Source organism: Poromitra crassiceps, assembly GCF_964638095.1.
Source record: "Poromitra crassiceps genome assembly, chromosome: 19".
In the NCBI taxonomy this organism is placed as follows: domain Eukaryota; kingdom Metazoa; phylum Chordata; class Actinopteri; order Beryciformes; family Melamphaidae; genus Poromitra; species Poromitra crassiceps.
In genome coordinates, this window is record NC_139646.1 from 17524497 (window position 1) to 17550446 (window position 25950).

A 25950-nucleotide genomic window follows, 5' to 3' on the forward strand; every position below is an offset into this window, starting at 1 on the left:
ACAAATGCCTTTGCCTAAATAACATTCACTTGATTTCTGTTAAACAGAATATAGCCTAAATGCCCAACCAAATTAATGTTTATGAAACACACTCCATATCGCAAAATACAGGCTATTTCAAAAACATATAACTGAATTAGCCTACCTCTGCCGAAGTGCCCAATGATGTCTACCCTTGGTAAGGATTTGAGATCAATTTCCAAAACAGTGGAGAAACTATTTGTTTGTGGATAGTGGAATATGTAAATTGTGGGGCATTTTATGGACTGTCCTCTGATGCGTTACCTCTTTTTTTATACTGTTCTTTCCTGTGACCTCAGGACTAGAAGGAATCTCTCTTATCTCTCTCCCTCTCAAACACACACACACACGCACATACACACACACACACACACACACACACAGGAAGGTGGGGGGCAGAAAAAGAAAATGAGTATATGATCCCACAAAGTTACTGAACATTATATTCTTTGTGTAATTGTGTATTCAAAGCTTAGCAAGCCAAAAGCCCAAAAAAGGCCTACACATATGGTGTGTTTCCAAGTAAGGTAGCCTGTTGTCAACCAAAAATAGGCTAATGACCTTCTAGAATATGTACAACAATAAGTTACAAGATCTGCAGGGAAAATGTGAAAAGTTGTGTAACAGCTGAAATACAAGCAGGCGTGGAAAAACAACTAGTGAGCACCGTCCTCCTTTTCTCATATTTTTAGTGATTGCTTTGCAACATTGTTACAATTCCCCGAAAGACAATACATTTTGTCAGAGTCAGCCAGTGGCCTTCCTTAGACAGGATATTTTGTAGACAATTTAATATAGTTTCACTGTCATGTTCATGATAGACAATAACTGTTTAGAAATATTTCTGGGAAATGACTGGCATGATCTAAGTCGAGCTACAAATAACTCACGTTTTGGGATGCAAAAACATTATCTGTATATATAAATATTTCTACACAGAAATACACGCTGCGATTGACCAGCAATTGCAGAAAACTCAAGACCAATACAAAACAATCCTATGTATTACAATCACAATAATTAATATTACTCATTATTAAATTAATGTTTTAGCATGGAAATTGTCATCAAATAGGATATGATGATATCAATTAAGTGGATTTAGCAAATCAAAGGCTAATAACTGAGTTTGTTACAATGCAAGATTATTTGACCTCTGCTGTGATGAATGTCTAACAGACTGAAGACCTCTTCACCTATATGATCCTACTTCACATACTAAAAAGCCTGCACACAGGCCACTATACTGTACATATCCTACAATTTCTATTGAGTGCTCAACACATGGCCTAACCAAACCAGACCTGGGCCAAACAGTATACTTAATGTAGTTTCAATGCTTAACATGACCTGTGCTGTTGGTAAACCCCAACCATCTGGAACTTAACTTAAACAAACTCAACAAGTACTATACTATTTTGCCACCTTGACCCAGCTCTGAACCCCATTTCTTTTTCTTGCTTTCTTTCTGAATTTCCTCCAATTTTCTCCCCAATTGTACTTCGCCAATTCCCCCTACCGTCCCGGTCATTGCTCCACCCCCTCTGCCAATCTGGGGAGAGCCGTAGACTAGCACATGCTTCCTCCGATACATATGCAGTTGCCAGCTGCTTCTTTTCACCTTACAGTGAAGAGTTTCACCGGCAGGACGTAGCACGTGGGAGGATCATGCTATCCCCCCAGTTCCCCTCCCCCCAAACAGGTGCCCTGACCGACCAGAGGCGCTACTGCAGCGACCAGGACTCCGGCCTGAACCACATTTGATGCTACATTCTTGAGGTGTTTGAGTGAAACTTTCAAGAGCTCCTGCTACCACTGGGTGGTTCTTCTAAGAAAAACAAAACAAAAAAACATCTTGTTTCATAAAAGTTAACCAAAGGAACATTCAACATCTGCATCAGTATGCCACTATGTGTCTTGGTCTTCCAGCCAGGTGTGATCAAATCTGTCTAAAACATTATACATCAATAAGTACAAACTGGTGAAACATGAATACCATAAGACATAATTATTGTTTCGTATCAAGTACAGTATGCTGTTACATCCACTTTCCCCACCAGTCTTCAACTTGAAGGGCAGTTTCCGTTGGGAAGGATGGCAGGGATACAGAGGTTAAGGTTGAGCACCCTCCTGTAGACAAAATGGAAGGTGTGTGCATGTGGCCGACTGTGAATCTCAGCTTTGATCCGTTGTGGATGTGTGTCCGGGGCTAGCTGCTGACTGCTGTCCTCAGTGAGTAGAAACAGTGCGTAATTCTCCGGGTCGGGGACCTTGAATTTGAAAGCGCAGAGTGAGCAGACTTCTTCTGTGGTGGAGTAAGGCTGAACGACCAGGGTCTTGGCTGTGCAGCCTGTGTCCACTTCCTGCAGAGCTACACGGAGATAATTCTGTAACACAAAGAGTCTTACGTTAAGATTCTGCAGTTTGTTTGGTCACACAACATATGGCAGAACAAACTACAGATAGATACATACATGCGGGAACAGACAAAAATCTCCACAGAAAACATACAACAACATGACAGAATGATTATTGATATCATGCAAGTAAGTAAGTGCAGGCAGATAAAGCACATTCTTTCTATGTAAATGCTGCACTTTCCACTAGGGGGAGCTTTCTGACAACAACACTAAACTACAGATGTGAAAAGCCACATGCAGCTAGTGTTAGAGACTGAACTATATTCATAGATAGGTACACATGCAAAGCACAATTGGCACCACAAAACCATGACAGCATTACAACAGTGTTTTAAGTAGGCCTACATATGCCTCAAATATTTTTTGTAACACAAAAAGCTATGGGCATACTTTTTCCTCTTGGGCAGATTTGTAATTTAACACCAAGGCCAAAAAACAGACTAAAAATGATTAGAGTTGCTTTGTCGTGTGGAGTGCACAGATGATTTCAAAGAAAGATCCAAGGTCCAAAAAACAGTCGTTTTCATGCACTCTTCCAAGGCCCAATGCGAGGTTTGGATTTGTTTGGAATTGGGACAAGATAAGACTCACTGCCTGGGGGGTCAGGATGGATTCAGGTCAGGCGTGATACCTGGAAGTCGTCCACAGATGGTGCCGTACGCGGGGTGGTGCGGCGGCGGTGCCACTGGTGCAGAGTGTTCTTGGCCTCGGAGCTCAGCACCCTGGCTGCCTGCTCCTCCTGGAAGTTCTTGATGAGGGCCATGGCTCCGTACGCACTGGTCAGGTAGTAGCCACCTGAGGAGAGGGGGATGGATGGGGAATGAGGATGAGGAAGAAGAAAGAGGAAAATGAGGTGGGGAAAAGGAGATGAGGAGAAGAAGAGAGAGCAAATCATTTGGACTCAAAAGTGAAGAATGTATTAATGGACAAACATCTTAGGGGTGGGTCTCTGGACATATTCTGTAACCAATTGACACCACATAGGCTTGTGACTTGGAAAGGTATCGAAATGCATGGATGTCACGTGGTCCTAAATGCCAAAGTACAAATGTAGCTCAGAAATTATTTATTCACAGAAATACATGATGAAATGTGCCTTCACATCAGCACGGAAAGTTGTGCGACTGATACTGAATTAGAAGTATGGTATTTCCATTTATATAAAAAAAACATGCAATACTGAATTAGAAGTATGGTATTTGCATTTATTTAAAAAAAAACATGCATGCAAGCAGGACTCTGGGAGCCAAACATACACACACCTGAGTAAATTCTCAAATGAGCTGAAGCGCCAGAGAGGGTGACTCTGAAGGGGAAAAATGCTCCTGTGTCCAGCCTCCTTCACCCTTTGAACCTATTCCAGCCCATTAAAATGAAACACCCACTGGAATTTCCTAGGAAAGCACAGCCTTTCCTTCCTATAAGCCTAGCTTTCTAGGCTTCAGGTCAATTCAATCATTGACGATGTTGGGGGGGGGGGGCTTGTCACAAAAGATTTAAGTCAATCAAAAATACACTTGCTATGTGCCAGCAGGTCGCTGCTTTTACATTTCATCCTAGTTGATAATCCTGATTTTGTTGGACGTGCTGTGTCCAATAACATTCTTAAACACACAGGATACATGACGATGATCAAAACTAATAATAATCATCTCTTGTTTTCAATATGGACTTTTATTTAAATTAGGGATGTGCCCAAGGTTCTCAGGCTGCAATCTGACTCATAAAAGTTCTGATAGTTGTTGCAGACTAATCTGTGCTAAAAGTGCTCACTAAAACTCAAACATGTAAGCAATGTATATTGAATACTAAAAATTATCTAATATTTTTGCTACACTTTCTGATTCTGATTCTGATTCTGACATTACACAAGCTGGTGATGAGAGAGACTGAGGCAGGTAGACAGTTGCAACACTCAGTAAGGAGACGCTAAATTGTGGACTATAGTAAAAAAAAAAAAAAAAAAAAAAATGCAGTGTCTCCAAACATAAGTCTGGATTAGTTTTTTCAATATCGGTAAAGCTTTTTACCGATTTATCTGTAAATTACAAAATTATTTTTGGATATATTCCACAAAAGAAAGTACCGTAAAAGAGTTGCACACCTCTCGGAACTTGCTCATCATTACATAAGCATACAAATGATGCCTAAAGAGCATACAAGCATCCATATTCTCTATATCACTCACTTTGAAATGTATTCATTTGCATAAAAGCTGCTGTGTAAATAAAGTTTGACTTGACTTTGACTTGAGTTTATATCACCACAGTTTATCACATGCATCATTACTAGGGGTGTCACGATACACTCAGTTCACGATACGATACGTATCACGATACTGGGTTCACGATAACGATACGATACGATACGATTTTAACAATATTTTTTTAAACTTGAATAATGACAATATATGACTGGAAAAGTAGTATTTTATTTGAAATGCACAAATACAAAACATGCTGTTGTGGGAAATTGTTATTACAATAACAACTAGAAAAAACATGAGATTGGAGATAAGGCTTATCTTGAAATAGAATGAGTTACACCGTCACTTAGATTTACTTTGAACTAAAAGGTTTCTCAGCAGTATAAATTCTCATTATGCATCTTCAGTTTTTCTTCAAACTCAAACAACAAGACTTTTCTTAATCTATTTTTTATGCATCTTCAGTTTTTCCTGTCAAGTAAACAGTTTTGCCAGAAACTCAATTGAATGGTTTCTCTCCTGTATAACTTCTCATGTGTCTCTTCAGAGACTTGTTCAACTGAACTACTTTCCACACATTGAACTTCAACAAACAAAGACGTTTCTTAGTCTATTTTTTGAAAAAAAAAAAAAAAAAAAAAAAAAAAAAAAAAATTGCGATATGAGATTTCATCTCAACGATACATATCGTGACGTTTTACTATCGCGAAATTTCGTGGGACGATATATTGTGACACCCCTAATCATTACAGTAACATAAATACTGCCAGTGAGACTGCGGCTGTTGGAAAAATGTTCCAATGGGAAAGACTTCTAGAAACGCCACCCACCTTCCCAAGATCCCAACTGATATGAACCTATTCCAGCCATTCAAAAGCAGCTCCGCCTTCCCGGTGAAACAAAGTTAAGTGTTTCCTCCTGAACATACCTTTCTTTGACCAGGTTACAACAACAGACTGGAACTCACACTGACCCCACAGCGTATTTTCCATCCTAAGCCTGACTTCATCAAGCAAATATTCCATGTTATATAACTTGAATTAGAGGTGAACCTCATCTGCAGATCCACACACAGATGATGGTACTTGGAGTGCTCCGCCCCATTTTATACACATAAGAGTATCTGTTCAGTCTGACTCTTATTTTCCCTGTTCTATACAGAATAATGTGTTGCACAGAGAAATGTAAATAAGTCCAATTCATGAGATATATTTCAAACTCAGCCTACACACTACAATCTGGTCAGATGGTCGTCAATTGCAATGTGCAGGATGCAGCACTGTTATATTCTAATGTACAAGGCCATTCTAGGCAGGTTACAATTGTACATTAATTCCAAGTTTGCATCTATTCAGAACTCCTACAACCTCAGATCCAACACTTGGCTACATTTTACTGTACCAACTGTACCAAAAGGAGTTTATTTGATTTTGGCCCTTGGTCTTGGAACGACCTGCAGACTCGTCTGAAATTAGTCTCCCTCATCTCTTTGTCCAGTTTTAAACAAAAAAATATATCTGAAATCCACAAGCTGCTCTTGTCGCAATGCATAACTATTTTGTCATGTTCTTTCTTTCTTCTGTATTTTGGTGTTTTCTTGTGACTATTGTCACATGACAGTTTTTTGCTCTGACTGTGATTGTTGTGGCTTGTCAGCACCTTTGGTACTCCGTTGTGTGTCATGCCTTCTGCAACCTGCAGAGGGACTTGATTGCAATTTTAGAATATATGGTACACTTCTGATGTGTAGATGGTCGTTTATTACTTTTATTGTATTGTTGTTCTGTTTCTTACAGTCTTACATGTTAACGTATACAATCCAATGTGTAACTTTGCCTCAATTCTTGGCCAGGTCGCAATTGTTTGGTTTTACCTGGTTAAATAAAGGTTAAATAAAGTATTTTTTTAAACAATGAACTTTCTTCAATCTCTGACAAATTATCTTGTGTATTATCCCCCCCTCCCACCATTGTGTTCACAAGGAAGTTCCATGGCCGTCTGAAGTAGAGCGAATCAACAGAACCTACCTTCCCCGTGAAGCAGGGACGGGTCCAGCAGCTCCATCATGTACTGGATCTCTGTGTCCAGCTGAGGCATGTCGCACTGGGCCAGCACATAGGTCAGCATGGGCAGGAAGTCATCCGCACCGTACATCCTCCCTGGGGGGAAGGGAGCGGACACAGAGAGGGGAGGCAAGGTAAGATGGGAGACGGGTGTGGTGGATACAAAGGTCAGAGAGGAAGAATCTGCCATTGTTGTCACTATAAAATAAAACTCCAGCAAAAAGAAGGTGTTAAAAACACTGTTGCGGAATGAAATGAGAATAAAAGCTAGACTTTGAACTAAAACTTTCTCATCTACTTGTAAAACTAAAAATGTAAGTGAAATGTTTTCACATTTAGTATTTTTGTGTGTGTCAAAAAAGAGATTAAAACCCACATTGAAAACTAAAGCTAAATTGAAATTGAAAGAAAATTTGAAAACTATATACAAATTAAAACCAATGAAATATCTCAAACTATAATAACCTGGGTATGTGCACACATAGATTCACATCCATACCTGCATATATGTGTATACTTGACACACACATCACATAAGAGTTGCACACCACATGTACACGCTTCAAGAGAAAAAAATTGAGAAAAACATTTTGTCACGTGCGCATGCACGCGCACACACGCACACACGCACGCACACACACACACACACACACACACACACACACACACACACACACACACACACACACACACACACACCTCCCCATACCTGAGTTGTCCTGCATGATGGTGTAGATGAGTTTACACACGCGCAGCAGCAGTGACACCTTCTTCTCAGGGGAGTACATCTTCCTCATGTTTTGGAATTTGTGGCGGATCTTCTCGATGGCCACGGGGTCGGGGGGCACGGCTCCGTCCACCCCCAGCTCCTGGGGCCTCTTGGTCTTAGCCAGGGCCAGGTTCTCCCTCAGCTGCTGCCACGCTCCACTGCTCACCTGGAGAGGGCAGAGGACAGGGTTGACGGTGAAGTTAGTTTACCACATCGACCAGATCAATGACCAGGTGGTTAGCGTCCACTCTCATACTGGGAGTTTTTTGGGTTCAATCCCTGGCCGAGTGGTACCACAGACCTCAAAACTGGGAGACAACGCCTCTCTGCCTGGCACACAGCATTAAACAAATGGACTGTGCGTGGTCTTATACTGTACACCTAAGATACTTGACAACATAAAACAGGAAATAAACTACTAATCTATGGTCTATCAGAGCTCTCTGGTATTCAAATGAGCCTTTTGTAAAAAGAGAGAGAAAATTGATTTTTTTTATAATGGTGCTGAAAATCCAATAGCCTTAAAAAGCTAAGCTAAATGCATTGTGCCAGCTCACAGAAAGAAATGCCTGAAATGAATGAGAGTACAGAATGATTCGGGTTAGGCTCTTGCATCTTATCTTATGTTTTGCTCTGATCTATTGGCCGTTATCTCAAAAGTATAGAGATTTCAAAGAGAAATACTTGACCTATGACATTGTTTAACCTCCTACATTGAGCTGCCTTTTAACTACTCCCTCTCTAAGGATAAAGGGGCCGTAGCTAGGGATAGGAAGGTCATATAGAGGTCAGTGTTTTTGTACAGGTAAATAACACAGATAATGTGATAGCTTTTCCACAAAGCTTGTATGACATTTTCTCAGATGACTGCTCCCAACCCTGCACCATCAACACCTGGGTGTGATTTTCTTTTTATGAATCAAATGATTTACATCTCACAAAGGAAATCCCTTTCTCAATTCATCATGAGCGTGTGCAAATTTCCTACCACTTACTACAGTATCAATACAGACCTATGCACCTCAAAGACATCAGCGTTTGGAGATTACTGCTTTTCTGCCATTTCCCTTGATTTTCTTTCCTGCTTTTTTGCGATCACATCTCTAAGTCGTCGTAGGATCAGACAGTCGTGCGGTGCATACAGGCGAGTCGACACGCTCGGGATTTGCCAGAGGAAGCCGCAGAAGGGAAGTGATACTGAAAGCTGTAGTTCCTCGAATGGCCAGTTGAGGCTGGCTCCAAAAGGGAGCCCTTCGTTCCCCATTCACCCCCATGTTAAAATGCCCGACTTTCTAACAGGATTAAGCATGTTTACAGCCTTGGTTTAAAACACGATTTTGGTCCATATAGCTAATTTCACTTTTCCTAACAACTGTATTGGGGGGGGGGTGAATTTTTATATGACTCCCCCATTTAGAGTAAAATAGACGATAGATGAGGGCGGCTTTAGCTCAGGAGGTAGAGCGGGTCGGCCAATGACGCAAGGGTTGGCGGTTCGATCCCCGCTCCCTCCCAGCTGCTGTCGTTGTGTCCTTGGGCAAGACACATAACCCTCCTTGCTCCCGATGGTGTGTAGGCACCCTGCGTGGCAGCCTGCCGCCATTGGTGTATGAATGGGTGAATGTAGACTACCTACTGATTGTAAAGCGCCATTGGTGTATGAATGGGTGAATGTAGACTACCTACTGATTGTAAAGCGCTTTGGATAAAAGCGCTATATAAATGCAGGCCATTTACCATTTACGATAGAATGAGTAGGTTTTGGGCATGATTGAGGTCGCCTGTCCGGTGACGGACAAATAGCAGAGCTGTGGCTCTGCCTTGGTCTCGTGCCCTGTCGTGCGAGCTGTGGCTCTGGGAAACCCTTGGTCTCGTGCCCTCTCGTGCGAGCTGTGGCTCTGGGAAACCCTTGGTCTCGTGCCCTCTCGTGCGAGCTGTGGCTCTGGGAAACCCTTGGTCTCGTGCCCTCTCGTGCGAGCTGTGGCTCTGGGAAACCCTTGGTCTCGTGCCCTCTCGTGCGAGCTGTGGCTCTGGGAAACCCTTGGTCTCGTGCTCTCTCGTGCGAGCTGTGGCTCTGGGAAACCCATGGTCTCGTGCCCTCTCGTGCGAGCTGTGGCTCTGGGAAACCCATGGTCTCGTGCCCTCTCGTGCGAGCTGTGGCTCTGGGAAACCCTTGGTCTCGTGCTCTCTCGTGCGAGCTGTGGCTCTGGGAAACCCATGGTCTCGTGCCCTCTCGTGCGAGCTGTGGCTCTGGGAAACCCTTGGTCTCGTGCCCTCTCGTGCGAGCTGCGCAAAGACCCCCAAGATGGCGACGGCCACACTAGGCTCCAAAAACCGATGGGTGACGTCACGATGATGACTGTGTGTCCATATTTTTAGACGGTCGGTGGGTGCATAGAGATTCTACAGCACAGCTGCATTGTACAGTAGTACAACATCATATCACTCTTCAGCTCTCACCTGGAAGTCGTGTAAGGCCACTTCCACCACGCTCCTCAGAGGTTTCAGAACACACTTGTGCATGGCCTTCTCCAGCACCTGGTCTGTGGAAGGAGACAGCCACACACACAGGTCAATGTCAGAGCAGCTACTTGGAGATCCAGATGGAGCAATATTCTATTGTGCCTAGGGATGCACAATATATCGGCAATCATATCGGTATCGGCCAATGTTAGTCATTTTTTAACATATCGGTCATATCGGTATCGGTCAGATGTTGCAATGTTAATATCGGTTATCATTATCAGCCAAATTCTTCACACTGATATGAAATAATGCAGTAAATCTATGATTTATTGGGCTTTTCCAAAGGCTTTGCAAATAAAGAAATGCATAACTTTTTCAAATTCAGTGTTAACATGTGTTTTTCAGTATGTACAAAATGTGATGATCCTAAAAATGTGGTTTTATACAGATCATATCGACATCGGTAAATATCGGTTATCGGCCATAACAGCAATGTTAATATCGGTTATCGGCATCGGCCAAAATTTTCATATCGGTGCATCCCTTTGTGCCACTACAGACTGAAACGTCTCATTCAGTGATACTTTATGAGACTAACTTTATGAGAGTATCAAACCATACAAATTCACAGCCCAGCCCAAACCATAACACTGCCATAAAGCACAAATGGGACTAACCTGCCATGACGTATATCTCAAAAGATAGTTGCCCATTGAACATGAACATTGAAGATTATTAACTAGGACGTTATCGAGCTACCCTACCAGTCAAAGGTTTGGACACCTGATTGAAGGCACTATATTTTTCATGATCTTAAAGCCATTTTGATCCCAAGGCAGCTTAAATGCTTGATTCTTTTTTGTTTGTTTCTTAGACAAATATAAATAATGAAGTTGATGCTAGTATGACTTTCTTTCCAAAGCCTTTGTCCTTCCATCAAGGCAAACGATCTAAAACAGAAGATAGTTTTGATTTGTTGACACTTTTTTGGTCACTGTATAATTCCATTTGTGTTGTTTTATATTTTGACATTTGATGATTTTGACTTTATTCTAAAATGTGGAAAAATAGTATTACAAATACAGAAAAATGTGTTTTCAAACTTTGGACTGGTAGTGTAGGTACCACACCACCTTGTAACTTCGCTCAGCTGAAAAGAACAAAACATTTTTGCCTTTTGGGAATGAGCCAGCAATTCAAAAGTACAACATTCATTCAGCAAGCATGCAGTAAAAAGGTGTACTTCCACAATGGCCACATCTGTACCTCAGACCTACATAAGCTTCAAATAACTTCCTGCCTACCTCAAGTATGTTGAGAATGTCACATTTTGCACAATTGTGTTGTATTGTTCACTGGCAGCAGCGATTCATGCCACACACACACACACACACACATCCACACCCACAACATTGCGTGTGCACGCACACACACACACACTCGAATTTAACTTCGAATGTGGGGGAGGAGGGCATGTTCGAATGTATAATTGACCTGTTCGATTTTTTATTTTTATTTTTTAATTAACCAAAATTAACCAACTGCTGCTTGCTGGTAATGTTAATCCCATGTCAGAAAAAGTATCCAGATTTGTCGCGTTAGTCTCTTCTGAGAAAGATTGTCTCCAGGGTCTGAAAAGTTGTCTCGAGTTAACTTGGAATATATTCAAACATTTTGCGGGCAATTAAAGTTTGTTCTAACTTTTTTTTATGGAAAAAGTGACAGCCCTAACACACACACACACACACACACACACACACACGGACCATCATTCAAATAAGCTTTCAAGCTTCTCTCAGTTTTCTCAGACATTTACTCAAGGATGCCTTCTGAGTAGCGCATTGTGTGTTATATTTGATCAATGATAATAATTCAGTCACTTATTTGAAGAGCACTTTGGTATCTGACATGTATTTCAGTTCCCTTTATTGTCCGTTATAGGGGAATTCTTCATGTGGCATTCTTCAACAACTGTGATTGAAATCTGCATGATTATGAAAGCATATACCGTAATAACATAAGATAATGCCACATGATATGTGAAAGGATATATATGTATGATATACAGTATGGGGAAATTCCATGACAACAACACACCTCCATTAACCAATGACATGACTCGGACTCCACACACACAATTATACACAAATACAGGACCCAACATTTAGTATTGGTGCTAGCAATCTGACATGAACACAATGCCATTTATAGTGGATCCTTCTATCCAAAGCACCCAGTACAACAAGTGCGCACACTTTTGGTCCCAGTGTGAAACAACCCCCTATTCTCTTATGGCCATCGAGATAACACACAGCCAGTGTAAACAGGCAAGCGTGCTAATCCAGGAATCCTGTTCTTTCCAGGCAGTGTGGAGCGAGTTTGCTTTTCAGTGAGTCAGAGAAAGGTCAGAGTAGCACAGGGTGAGCCACTTACACTAACTACAACTCAGCAGGCCCCTGCAGTACCCTGCGTGACCAGCTGCAGTGTAGCAGGTCGGCCCGGGCTAAAGTTCACTCGTCCTTTGTAGCACACTGCTAAAGCAAATAAATATGAATTTGTGCACAAAGGGAAACCTGTGTTGTTTGCAGTGGCTCGACTGCTAGGTGAATACATCTGCTTCTCATGTAGGCTAACACACAGGCAGGTACAGCGGCTAGTGCACAGTTATACACAAACACACACACAGATTACAGAGTGAGAGTTAACGATAATATAATTCCTACGCCTCATCCTGTTTGAACTTTGCACAGGCCAGATCCTGATTTACAATCCTAAAATGACAGCCTTTTCATTTGCATCCTTCCACCTTCTACAGTTCCTACCCGGTCGTGACCATAACTTAGGGCGTGTGTCAACAGTCTTCCACCCTTTCCTTTACAAACACCCGCAGTCTCTATACCACTATACTTTAATATACTCCCCACAGATACTTCAACCCCCCTTTTACGACAATCACGATCAACTTAAGAGTCAAACGAAAACATTTATTTTCCCGAGATGTCAGACCTTTCAGTCCTGAGTAACTCCCCTCTCTGTGTAAACATTCCGTCAGCGTAGCTCCACTTCTTTCCTTTAGACATATCCTGTAGGGTTGTAGCATGACGTCAGCCAGGCCTGTCTGCTCTCTGTTTCACTCATTTCGCTTGTTCTTTTCCAATGAAAAGTGAACAAAGCAAACCGTAAAGGCACCGCATTTCCCACTTCCCAGTATGCCAAGCCAAACACCAAAGAAACCACTAAACAACCACAAATCGACGCAACTATTTGGGCAGGGCATGTACATCGTGTGCGGCAGGGTTCGCGCAAAGTACATCTGAGGTCAACTCGTGCGTCTTCTAAAATGGATCATGTCAGTTCAGCTTCCGAGCTTCAGTCGGTGGCCGTCGTGTAGGACGGCTTTACATTTGTTCACATTGGCCCTTCTTTACCAAAGGGAATATTTGTGTGAGTGTGAGATAGCGTATGTGTGCGTATCTGCGGTCAGTTAGCACAACCAGAATGGAGCACTTCTCTGTCTCGGAAACAAGGCTTTGCTGTTATTGTTTACAATGAACAAGGGATGTGAGACGAGCGCAAAGACATGCTTACATATTCATGCAAATACTCGAGTCCAAATTAATTATCCAAATGAAATGTCCCTTTGACAAAGCCGGTCAAGTCAGGCAACGTTTTTTTTTTTTTTTTTTTACAATTATCATGACCTCGATTGAGCTTATCTGCAGCAAACTCTTCTCATATTTTATGACAACTATTTTGATATTAGCCAAAGGTATATGAACCTCACAGCTTGGCACTAGTAGTATGGTGTGAGCATATGCCAATGAGAAGAGGCCTAGAATAACTCAGTGCTGTACAGCACACTGGCATTTCTGTCACTCTACACTCGTACTAAGATAGACTCATATGGAAAGCTCCAAATAGGTCTGATTCCCATGCCAATGGCCACCCTGGGCACTCACTGAACATTGCCAGTGAATGAGGTCATTTTGAAGCCTTTATTTTGTAGTAAAACCACAGAGGATCTACTTCCCTTATTCTATTGGAATAGAAACACATGGAGAGCTGAAGGCTGTAAGAGTTGGGGATATGAGATATACCGTGTGTGTGTGTGTGTGTGTGTGTGTGTGTGTGTGTGTGTGTGTGTGTGTGTGTGTGTGTGTGTGTGTGTGTGTGTGTGTGTGTGTGTGTGTGTGTGTGTGTATGAGTGAGAGTGCACGTACGCAGGTTGATGTGCAGGGGTCTGAGCTTGGTTCCTTCACTGACACTAAAAGCCCCATGAAAGTATCACAGGCCAAATGTCGGGGGGGGGGTCTCAACATGACTTTCAAGCTTGTCACTCTCTAGTTGCCACAGTGGATTCACTCACTGGCAACACACACAACCGCCAAGCATATTCTAACCATGCGTAATACACGCAACACTCTCAACCTGATGGTTTTAAGGCCTCTCTTTCTTCTGTGTTGCCGGGGGGCACTTACTTACCGATCTGGTCCTCAGGTATGAGTGACTCTATAGGTGGGTCCAACTCTGAGCTCTGCTGCAGGTAAGCCTTCATCTGGGTCATGAACTGCCTGAGAGTCTGCAGAAAATCCATCCCTGACGTGTGGCAGCCCCGGTTCTCCTGAACAAAGCTCATGTAGTCCTGGACCAGGCAGCCAAAATATGAGCCCTTGTCCCTGGACAGCTCTGCGATCTTCTTCACCGCCCGTCTCTCTGGAGTCATGAGGGAAGTCAGCACTCCGCTCACCTTGCGGAAATGTCCCTTCAAGGCCCTGGGCAGGATGAAGGAGCCCCCGCTCAGGCCCACGCCGACCCTTCGCCTCCGGGATTTGAAGGGCGGACGGAGCCCCATGTCCAGGTCTGTCTCGAGGCTCACCCCGTAGTCCTCCTCCTCATCTTCGTCCTCATCCTCGTCGTCCTCGCTGCTGTCCTCGGCCGCTTCCCGATGGTTACGGTGGTGTCGGGATGGGCTGGGGGCCAAGCCCAGGGAGAAGCCAGGAGACTGGGAGTAATCCAGAGAGTCAGAGGAGGAAGTAGACATGCTCATGTCACTGAGCCGCTGGCGCTCCGCCTCACGCAAGGCTGCCTTTCCCACCGAGCTGGGCGGACTCCTTGCGTCCTTCTCCAGTAGTACATCAGCAGGAATGGAAGGTGGCGGCTGGCAGGGGGGAACCTTGGCACGGGACAGGGCCTTGGCGATGGTCTCATCGTCCAGGGCGATGTGGCAGCGGTGGGCTTCCAGGTCGGGCTTTTTAGGCCGTGGGGGTGGCGCGTTGGAAGCCACAGGGATCGGGGCGCTGGCCCTTTTGGACGGGCTGCTGTGCTTGGCGCCCATGGGTGGTCGAGAGGGAGCCGGGCGCCTGGTGGTGGACTGGTGTTGCCTGGCAGCCACGGCAACAGTCTCTGGCATGCTCTTGGGCTTGGTGGTAGGTGCTGCTGGTGCGGGTGGGGGCGGGGCAGGTCGGCGGCGCGGCATCGAGCGGGGGGGAGGGGGGCGAGGGGGAGGGGGGCGCGACTTGCCGTTCACCTTGATCTTGTCCGTGTGCCGGTCACCGGCCTGGCTACTGCTCGACACAGTCACCGATAACCTCCCTGCGTTGTTATTATCCGTCTTGGCGGCATTCGAAGACGAAGAAGCAAGGTCTTCCTCACAATGGCGGCGGTGGTGGTGGGTCTGGAGAAAGAGGGGGTTGACAAAGCACAGAGGCCCGCTGGAGTGGCTTCTGTCGAGACGAGGGGAAGCCGGGGGAGGCCGGGAGCAGAGGGTCGGGGGGGCGCTGTCGTAGTGAGCGGTCTGTCCCTGCTGGAGACCCTGCTGCGCCCCCCTGCTCCTGTCAGTCCACTGGGGGCTGAGGGTCCGGCTCAGAGGGCGAGAGGGAGGGGGGGAGGTGCAACGCTGACTGCCAAGGGCAGAGTGCCAGAAGCCTGTAAAGCGCGCACGCACACACACACACACACACGCACACAGAGGCAATCTCACACACACACACACACACACACACACACACACACACACACACACACACACACACACACACACAGGCAATCATTAACCCAAGTGAAATAAATACTGTACTGCTAAGCCAATCCAAAATTTTCAAAAAGTAGATTATCCCCACCCAGTAATTGTTATACACACAGATAATCATCGCACAATAATCATCATGAAGAATAGACATTAAAATAAAACACTATGGATATGACCCTTAAAGGCAGCATTGTCTACTACTTCCCACTTACAGTTCAGATGTTTGCTCAAAGTTTTCCTGAATAGAAGTTACTCTCTCTCTCTGTCTTTCTGCTCGTTTCTTCCTCGGACTTCTTTGCGTCTCGTTGGTAAAAGCGTGGTGTGTTTAGCCCTGCCTGCGTTGCTTGGCTCTGACACACTAGATGCTGACACACACCCAGAGACACGCAGAGGGAGTCGCCCATGCTAATAACATGGTGGGAGGGCCCTAAGCACTCCACACAGCGCAGATCCTCCACTCCTCCTTCCTGCCCTGCTTTCCTCTCCCCTCCTTTTCCATACGAGTGCATTTCCTTGTATATACATAGTTCTCGGTTCCTTTCCTCAGTTCTCAGTTCATTTTCTGTTGTTTTTCATCTGGGTTCATTGCTCACTTATTTTGTCTTAATCATTCTCCTCTCTCATGTCCACCAAGCGTCTTTCCTGCAAAAGTGGAGGACATTTGCTCTTGTTTGACTGCTCTTGTCTTGGTTGAATGGCTCCATTGTTTGCTGCTATTTGGCAAGACAGTCGCTGCGCTAACACACACAGCTTTAATAACCACTTGTAGAGAAAGGAGCTACTGTATGGCTGCATAAACACTTTGATCAAACATAATTAGCTCATCATATGCAAAAGAACAGGCAACAAATCATGACATGCACACTTCAAAACGTCTCGGCGCTGATTGACAGCCCAGCCTGGTTCGACAGGTCCTGCATCCTAAAAATGGAAATGGGAACTCTTGCATACCTGGGGCAATAAAGAAGTTGGGGCCCGGCTGGTTTAGCACACTTTCATATGTCTTAGAATATCTCAGTATCTGGGGACTGAAATTTGCCTATGATATTCTTACTGGTCTGTGACAGCAATGAGCACCCCAGCCTGGGCCTCTTATCTCTGGAGCGAAGCAGCGAGAGACACATCCTGGGTTATACAGTACTATAGATATGACTGACCCCACTACGGCATGAACCAGAGTCCAGGGTTTTCAACCTTTTGTAACTTAAGGCCCACTTCTGACTGTTAAAGCAGTTCCCAGATAAATGAAAGAGAGAGAGAAAAAGTAATTGAAATTATGCATTTTAATTGGAAGTTTTTGATCTATATAATTCTTGAGCACATTTAGATAAAAAAAATTGCAGTAATCACACTTAAAAAAATATATATATATATATATTTGGCAATACCACTGCCTCCATGGTCCACTACATGGTGCTCTGAGGCCCACCAGTGGGCCACAGCGCAGTGGTTGAGAATAGATGAACTAGACTATTCTAGTTCTACAAGGATCAGCCCTGTTCCCCTAGATGTATGTTCATATTTAACTGGAATACAATTTTGAAAAAGGGCATAACATGATGTAATCCACATAGAAGGCCTCTAACAAAGTGGAATTCATTATGCTCTTAAATCTAAAATAACACGGCCTGAAATTGTTGTGCTTTCATCTTCTGCATCACAAACAGCTGTTAAACCAAGTTGAACTGACATAGCAAAACCAGAATCTGCTGTCCCGGACAAGAACAACTTCACGTCAAATATTGGTAGCAGCACAAAAACATCCCCTAAAGCCCTCTGGGGAGGCAAATAAAATGCAAAAGGCTAAATGAAAGACAAATTACAAAGACAAATTCCTCGTTTGTTTAGTTTAGTTTATTTCGGTCAATTTAGCATATACAATTCAATACAGTTGTTATTGTATGCTGAAAGAAAGCAACGAGAGAAAAAAAGAAAAGGCAAAAAGAAAATAAGTCATTGCTTATGAAGCATTGACAAAAAAAATTGTAAGATCTTTACTCACTATGGCTATTAAAATAATCTTGATATTCAAATGTCTCTGAGGCTTCAAAAGCCCTTTGTAACTGTCCAGAACTAAACATCATACACGTGTTTGTGTTTCAGATGTGCGTGCTCAGATTCCATAACATAGACCAAGGCAGTCTGCTTCTTGTCTTCAAATAGAAAGTTTCCAGTGGAGAAGGGGAGTTCCCCTATATGACAGTAGTATCCTAAGACACATTCAAAGGCTGACTCACAGTTAAAGCCCTTTTCAATCTCCATTCACTCTAGGGCTGGGCAATATAATCGATACGGCAATATATCGTGATATTTTATTTCCCGATACTGTATCGATACTTGGACGCCAAGTATCGCGATATTATTATTATTATTTTATTTTTTTGCAGGCCGTGCCAGGCCTCTGCATCAGGTGATTCCCACCCCTAATCGATACTGTATCGATATTTCCCATATCGATGCGTTCAGTAACACTCAACACTCAGTAGTTTTCACTAAATTTGTACACTAACTTATCAGTATAAAGTGATGTACATATTATTATACTACCTGGGTGGTACACAGTGTGTTGTATCTTTAGCTCTATTATTTAATTTTGAGTAAATTCGGTAGAATATCGCAATATATCGCAATATGTATCGCATCGCAATATATCGTGATACAATCGCATCGTGACCCAAGTATCGTGATACGTATCGTATCGTGAGATCCTTGCCAATACCCAGCCCTAATTCACTCACAATCAGAATCAGCTTTATTGGCCAAGTATGTTCCCCGAATTCAAGGAATTGGGCTCCAGTTTGCTTTCCTCTCAAAGTACTCGCATACAGATCAAAAAAGACAGAAAGAAAGGTATGCCCAAGTCAAAAACAGCGCAGGGGAAGAAGGGTACATTTAGACATTAACAAAAATTTACAGTAGATTCTATATACAATTGTAGTGAAAAGTGTCTATTTTAAATTACCGTAGGTAAAATATGAAGGAAAGAAAATGTACAGTAACTAGTACTATAGAATAAGTGTGGTATAAAGTGTCTATTTTAAATCTGTATATATGAAGGAAGGAATGTACATGTACAGTAAATGTATAAATATGCCACATAGGATTGTAAACAAAGTCTTAAATACAGATGTTTCAGATATTGCACAGTTAGATGCCGTTCAATGTGAACGAGGCTTTGAGTCAGGTATTGCAGTTATTTCCCAGAAGAACGTACATCAAATAGTGAGTGTGTGCACAGTAATTGAACACAGTAACAGTTATTCCACAGTAAGTACTCCACAGCCATGTAAGCAGAACTATGCAGAAAAAGGCATAGGCTGCTGTGCATGCTTACACCCACTCCTACTCTACACAGGAGTGTCAGCACAGATGCACATGCAAACACACAAGGTTTTCATTGTTGTGAAGGAGCGACGTTTTTGCACGCGTTTGCGAGCGAACGTGTGCTTTCAGGCCAGGGCTCTAGACTGCGACCAAAATGGCATATGCGACCTTTTTTCTTGAGGGTGCAAGTAAAAATTTCATGGGGTCACATCGGTAACACATGATCGATAATCATGTGTTGTCCCCCCCCCCCCCCTCCCCTCCTCAGGCACAGGTACATTAATGCGTTCAATCATTGGTGGTTGATAGTAAAACCTTACATTTTCTTCTTCACTGGCTCATTCATTCTGTCTCTCTCTCTTTCTCCCTGCCTGCCTGTGAATTCAACAATTTAGTTGTTACCATGTTCTTTGGCAGGCAGGCAACTGCTTGCCTGCCTGCTTGCTTGCCTGCCCAGGCCGTTAGGGCCCCCCGAGGGCCGATTTGAAATGACGTAGGAAACCTCCCTAAAGGGGCCCCATGTCATTCCCGTCAAACTTACTTGATTCACATATCTCTTGAATTGAAAATGAATCATGCAAGTTTGATGGGAATGATTCACGGTTATTCACTTTCACTTTCAATTCAAGAGACTGATACTGTATCTGGAAGTCAAAACAAAAGAGGAAAAAAAGAGGATCTAAGATAACTGTACGTGCTTTTAAGCGGCATACTATTGTTGTTGGTGGCAAAAAGAAATTGAAAATATGATTGCTTGTTATGTATCAATGTGGACTGTACTCATCGATATCTTGCAATAAAAATATTCTTGAAAAGAGAGGATGTGGGGGAAAAGCAAGACAGTGGACCAGATACTGATTAAGCAGATAAATGAATGCTGTTATTTTAGTATAGCGTATTGAGATAGTTGAATAACTTCAGCTAGCAATAACGTCACGTTTTTGTTTGTTTCTTTGTTTGTTTTAACCTGGCTAGTAAGCTATCAGTTAAGCTATGAATGCTATGAATGCAGGACACACCATTAGCACCAGTCATCAGCCAAATGCTGGTAAAATATAAATATGCAAGTGACTGGTAGATTTGCTTCACTCACCACTAGCCAAAAACAAACAAACAATGGTAATCTATTTGTGGGTGGTAACATTTGGCCGATGTTACAACAATGATACAACAAAAAAATTAATTTGGCTTTATGTATGAAAGCTATGAGTAGGCTAATGAATATGTTGTAGGATTATGTTGTAGAATGCTGGTTGGAAGGACCCCCGGGGAATCTTTCCCTAGGGCCCCAACCGAATCTACAATCGCCACTGAACAAAATGAGGCAGATCAGAGAGAGGAGGAGGCCGGTGGAGACGAGCGGAATGCCATGCTGTGTGTGTATCCCCCGTCCGTTGCAGGCAAATCTAAATGTGTTACCGGGTCGACACAGTACAAGCTTGAAACGTGAAGTTGCACAGCGACAGCATGAAACACAAGACGTGCAGGGACCGGCAGGGACCTGCAGGGACAGCAGCATCACCCCGACTGCCAAGCCCCTCCTCCCACTTCATTTCAGCAGATACTGTAGATGAGGACAATCGCTCAGCGGAGGAGAAAGAAATGGTGATAAAGTTCAACACTGCCTAACATAGCGAAAGAGGAACTCCCGTTCACAAAATTCAAATCCCAGATCACACTGGTGAAGAAGAACGGATTGAATGTGAATCCAACCTATGCAAAAATGAGATGGCCTGTGAACAGTTTATAGGAGTGATATCAGACAATCTCAGGGGAAAGAATGGTGACAAAATGGCCTCCGCCCCTAACCTCTCATTCATGATAGATGGTGCCAACGACGTATCCACCAAAGAATGTGAGACTGTCTATGCCCGTGTCATTGATAACGGAAGACCGTCTGTTGAGGCAGGCCCTAGTCAATATCCTAATTGGCAATATTGAGCTTGAAGGTAAGGTGTGTGTCTCATTTCAGTTTATAGCCAAATGTTAAATAATAATAAGGAAAAAAAATGCTCTATACGTTAATTATAATTGCCAATAAGATTTTATGTTAATTTAATGCTATCACATAAATGACAAGACACAGGTAGCTTGAAATACACACAATGAGGTGTGTGTGTGTGCCCAAAATGCCCAAATGATAAAATAAAATCCTGTCTTTTATTAGCCTATATTGACAATATAAGACAATACAAGAATACCCCCCCCCCCCCACACACACACAAAAACAAATAACAACAACAACAACAACAACAACAACAACAAATGTTGCGACCAAATCATGTACTAGTGCGACCAACTGAGAAAGTTGGTCGCACTAGTGCTACTACCAGTGGAAAAGTGAGTCTGGAGCCCTGTTTCAGCCTTTAGTCCGAATGTGGTAGCACAGTATCTGTGTGTTCAGACAGCATGCAGCCTAGTTTTCCAGCTGCCACTCCCTACACTTCACACAGAGCTGTGTAGTGAGGCTATGCCATAGGAAGCTGACTCACTGCCGTTTCACGGCAGCTGAGCCGAGAATAACGTGACTAAACCTGCTGTGAATCCAGATCCGAACGGTCAGCATGAGTTAACAAAGAAAAATCAATCAAACTTTATTACCGAAAAAACTTGCCGACATCAAATATTAGTTGTGTTTGGAATGGTTCACTCATTCACTCACTCACTATTCCCCATGTAGTGTTTATCGTATACAGTAGTGAACCATATGGGGAACGATCAAATGAGTTTCGGACACTACCTCACTCTTGGTATACACGGCAGCATTGCATAGATGGGAGAAAATGTAGGGTACATTCGCTGTTCACTAGAAATTGCAGTGCGTTGTGGGTATTTTATAGTGGACTAAATAGTGAATCAAATGAACAGTTGAGAATTCAGACGCATAGTACAAAATGTCCAACACACTATATAGTCCACTATTTTTGTAATACGGAACGGTTTCGTATACGGCTATTGTATTTGCTTATGATCTTACTGACGGTGACTGGCAAAGCAAATGCTATATTAGAGTGCAGCGCATACAGACAGACAGCACAGGAAAGAAGAGAATACTTTAAGGAGTTTAAGCCAAATGTGTGTTCAGAATTTCAGGCCATTTCCTCTTATGCTGTCTCTAAGTAAAGAAATGGCCTACCTGCTCCAAGCTGTGCCACCTCCTCCAGCTCTTTCTGAGTCTTGGCTGATGCAATGGCCTCTGGGAGTTTGAGTGTGAAAGGCAGGATGTCCCTAAGTGGAGGGAAAACATACAATAAATAAATCATAAGCAAATATCATACATACATGACAAAGACACAGTATAAGATAGGAACATATAAAATAAGAAGAAGGTATTACATATATAAAAACTAATAAAATAAGATAAAAAGAGAAGAAACTATTACAGTACGATGGAATACGATAAGAATGTATTCTTACTATCAAACTGCAGTAATAATCTTATGAAATAGTGTGTGTACATAGATATTGAAGGTACTGTGTATATGTTGAGAGCCACTGTATTCACTTTTTGGGCTGCTGTCTATCACACCTTGTGCCGTATTTTTAAGCGGTGTGACTAGTGTGTCTTTCGAGTCCGTACGTTTGAGCACGGGATTTGAGCAGGTGCAGGAGATTAACCTAGCTGGTTTAAACCTGAAATTTTCATAGCAAGTTGGCTGTTTATCTCAATTAATTCAGAGTTTTTTGAATGACAAAAGTCTGTTCAGAACCTCTCTCTCTGGTGAACACAATTGACACAAGGAATTAGGAATCGGACTTTGCAGATTACAGAGAAATTTGAATGACAGAAATCTGTTCAGAATTTATGCACGGGGTCCATGGTAATCAACCTCCCTGCATGTGCGTGCACGCACACACATTTGCACACAGCGCCAGAGGAGAGGAGGAGAGGAGAGGCAGTGCCGCTGCTGACTGAGATGTGAATATGTATTGATCACAGACTAGTGATTGATGCATAAGGTTTAATTAATTAATTATATATTTTTATGTTTAATACATATAACATTCTGATTATCAATACTGTAGTTTACTCCCCACCCCAATGATATACAGATACAGTATGTATAAAAAGAGGTTATATCTGACTACGACTTTTCATTTGATAGTGCTATCCCCTTCAAAAAGTGATGATGCTATAGGTTTGGTTGGCAAAACAAAGGACTAAACACTGGCATATACAGAGAAGTGAAAATGACCACAAATACCAGTACTGTGACACACTGCCCCAACATGCTTTCACTGTAAACCAATAGCTCTTGGGGCATGGCCTCCATGTTGAAATCATGAACATGAATTAACATGCACCACAAAAAAATAGAATCTTCTTTTGTGAGACTTGGGATGCTTCTTTTATTAGAGGTCCGTCTCTCCAATCAAAAGCAGCCTGTGCTGTGGTAGCTGTTGCTGCTAGTGGCACAAGTTTCCCCCTTATTTCCCTTGTCTGTTATTTTTCGAATCCTGTGTCTGTCTGTCTCTCTGCCAAGCTGGCACCAGCTAAAACAAGAAGTGAGAGCCTCGGGCACGAAGAGCTGACTGCTTACTCGACAAACATTATTTTCATCCACAGAGTTTCCATCCTCAAATAACTCTCGGATTCGAGGAATGACAGCTCGAGGGAAAAGACCGAGAAGTGGGTGTGTGTGTGTGTGTGTGTGGGGGGGGGGGGGGGGGGGGGGAGGGAATAGATGGACAGAGAGAGAGAGAGAGACAGAGAGAGTGAGCGAGCATGTCGTTTATTTACCTGCTAATACAGTAGAAAGCCACCAGGCGAAACAGGTCTGCAAAGCTGATGCCAGATCCCTCGAGAGAAAAGGCTGCAACCAGATGAAACGGACAAATTCAATTTGAATTCAGACACCGGGACTCACTCAGATACATTTTGCTTGCAATGCGTTTGCTTGGGGAAGACTTGCTCTGACAATTGGGTCGGTCGCTGTCGGCATTTTGCGAAGCAGCTTTTGTTTGACCAGTTACAGTCATATTCATATGACTGTACAGCAGTCTCTGCACACACAGCACTGAGAGGCCAACTGGAGACCAGCTGAGCCATGACCTGTATCTGGAGGTCAAACCAGGTCAAACCAGGAAGACACTCCTTCCCCCCCCTTCCCTCCCATGTGTGTTGTCATTCCAAAAGGGAAAACCCCCACAGCTGGTATGTCATCACACGTTTGGCACTATCACTGCTCCATTACATTTCAAATCCCAGCACTGAAGCACAGCACTTCAATGTAGGACTGATTATTATTAGATTATAAACACGATTATGATGAAAATGCTATTCTTTATTATAGCCAATATTGGTCCAATCTTTGCGAGAACCTTTACTACATTGTGATCACAGTTGCATTAACCTCAATAAAGTTACTTTACTGCACTCTTGGCCTCTTATGTCAATATTAGTAACAATGCAGATAGAAAAATTACAGCAACCAAAATCGCACTATACAATTATACACAGTTAATTGTGCAGCCCTGCTAGTTTGATGTGAATGTTAATGCAGTAGAGAAAAACATGTGACCCACAACATGTGAGGCAGGGCAGTGAAGTGGAGGCTGCTGGAAAAGGTAAAGGCATTATCAGCAAAGCCTCCTTGGTTAAATAGAGGTTAAAAGAACAACAGATAGAGCTGGGAATGTGTAACTGCAGCAGGAGCACGTGACGTGCCCATAAATGACTTTACCACTTTGAACCAATGGACCCTAATTAAGAAGGATAAGACATCACTCACGTCACAGCGTTTGAATTTTGGATTGCGGCCAGACTTTTGGGCCGGTTCTATTTAAGTGATTGGGAAGTCCCACTATAAACCATCATATCTGTGTTGTTTCACCTTTGATTGAAAAATTCTTCAACCAGATTAAAAGAAAAGAAAACACATTGCTTGATGTTGACTGATGCCCCGTTCGGTCATGTATCATGATATAGTTAGCTAATCCAGCTCTATCTCGGCCCAAACAGGGGCTTGAGATAAGGACAACTAACACATACAAAATTTGAATGCGGTGATGTGAGTTATGTCTGATCCTTCCTTTTTGGGGTCCTTGCTTTGTAGCAGGCACTTGGAGAGATAATCGTGTTTCTCGATACTGATACAACTTAAGTTAAAAGTTTGCTATTGCTGCACAGACAGAGCTGCAAATGAACACAAAGGATAGTTACATTTCAGCTTAAAAATCAACCATTTTTGCTTTTGGACATGTGCTCTTTTTCAACAATGCCCTGCTTGACACTCACACAACTACACATACATATTTACACCTGGGATCTAAGCACAAACTGGCATCCCTCTGGTCACAAGTTCACATCCCCACACATATGTGTATGGGCTTCAGTGTGTGTATGTGTGTGTGTGTGTGTGTGTGTGTGTGTGTGTGTGTGTGTGTGTGTGTGTGTGTGTGTGTGTGTGTGTGTGTGTGTGTGTGTGTGTATGTGTATGTGTATGTGTATGTGTATGTGTATGTGTATGTGTATGTGTATGTGTGTGTATGTGTATGTGTATGTGTATGTGTATGTGTATGTGTATGTGTATGTGTATGTGTATGTGTATGTGTATGTGTGTGTATGTGTGTGTATGGGCTTAAGTGTATCCACAGTGTGGCCGGACAGGATATGACAGCTGTAACTCTGTGACCGACAGGACAGCATGACA

The 25950-nt window shown here is 43.1% G+C and overlaps 1 protein-coding gene across 2 annotated transcripts in view; it reads right to left on the bottom strand.

The window, feature by feature from the left end:
- Window positions 1–670: 670 nt before the first annotated feature.
- Window positions 671–25950, bottom strand: part of LOC310793682 (ras and Rab interactor 2-like) — a 32262-nt gene continuing 6982 nt past the window's right edge. The window contains exons 5-12 of one of the 2 annotated variants that reach the window (XM_083655533.1): window positions 24039–24111; window positions 22434–22525; window positions 14428–15870; window positions 9940–10022; window positions 7420–7645; window positions 6675–6806; window positions 3073–3236; window positions 671–2408 (exon numbers count right to left, since the gene is read on the bottom strand). In XM_083655533.1, the coding sequence (XP_083511659.1) occupies window positions 2085–2408; window positions 3073–3236; window positions 6675–6806; window positions 7420–7645; window positions 9940–10022; window positions 14428–15870; window positions 22434–22525; window positions 24039–24111 (2537 nt within the window). In that variant the 3' untranslated portion in view covers window positions 671–2084. Of the gene's footprint in view, window positions 2409–3032; window positions 3237–6674; window positions 6807–7419; window positions 7646–9939; window positions 10023–14427; window positions 15871–22433; window positions 22526–24038; window positions 24112–25950 lie in introns of both variants that reach the window. The other variant, XM_083655534.1, reaches the window with a different exon arrangement.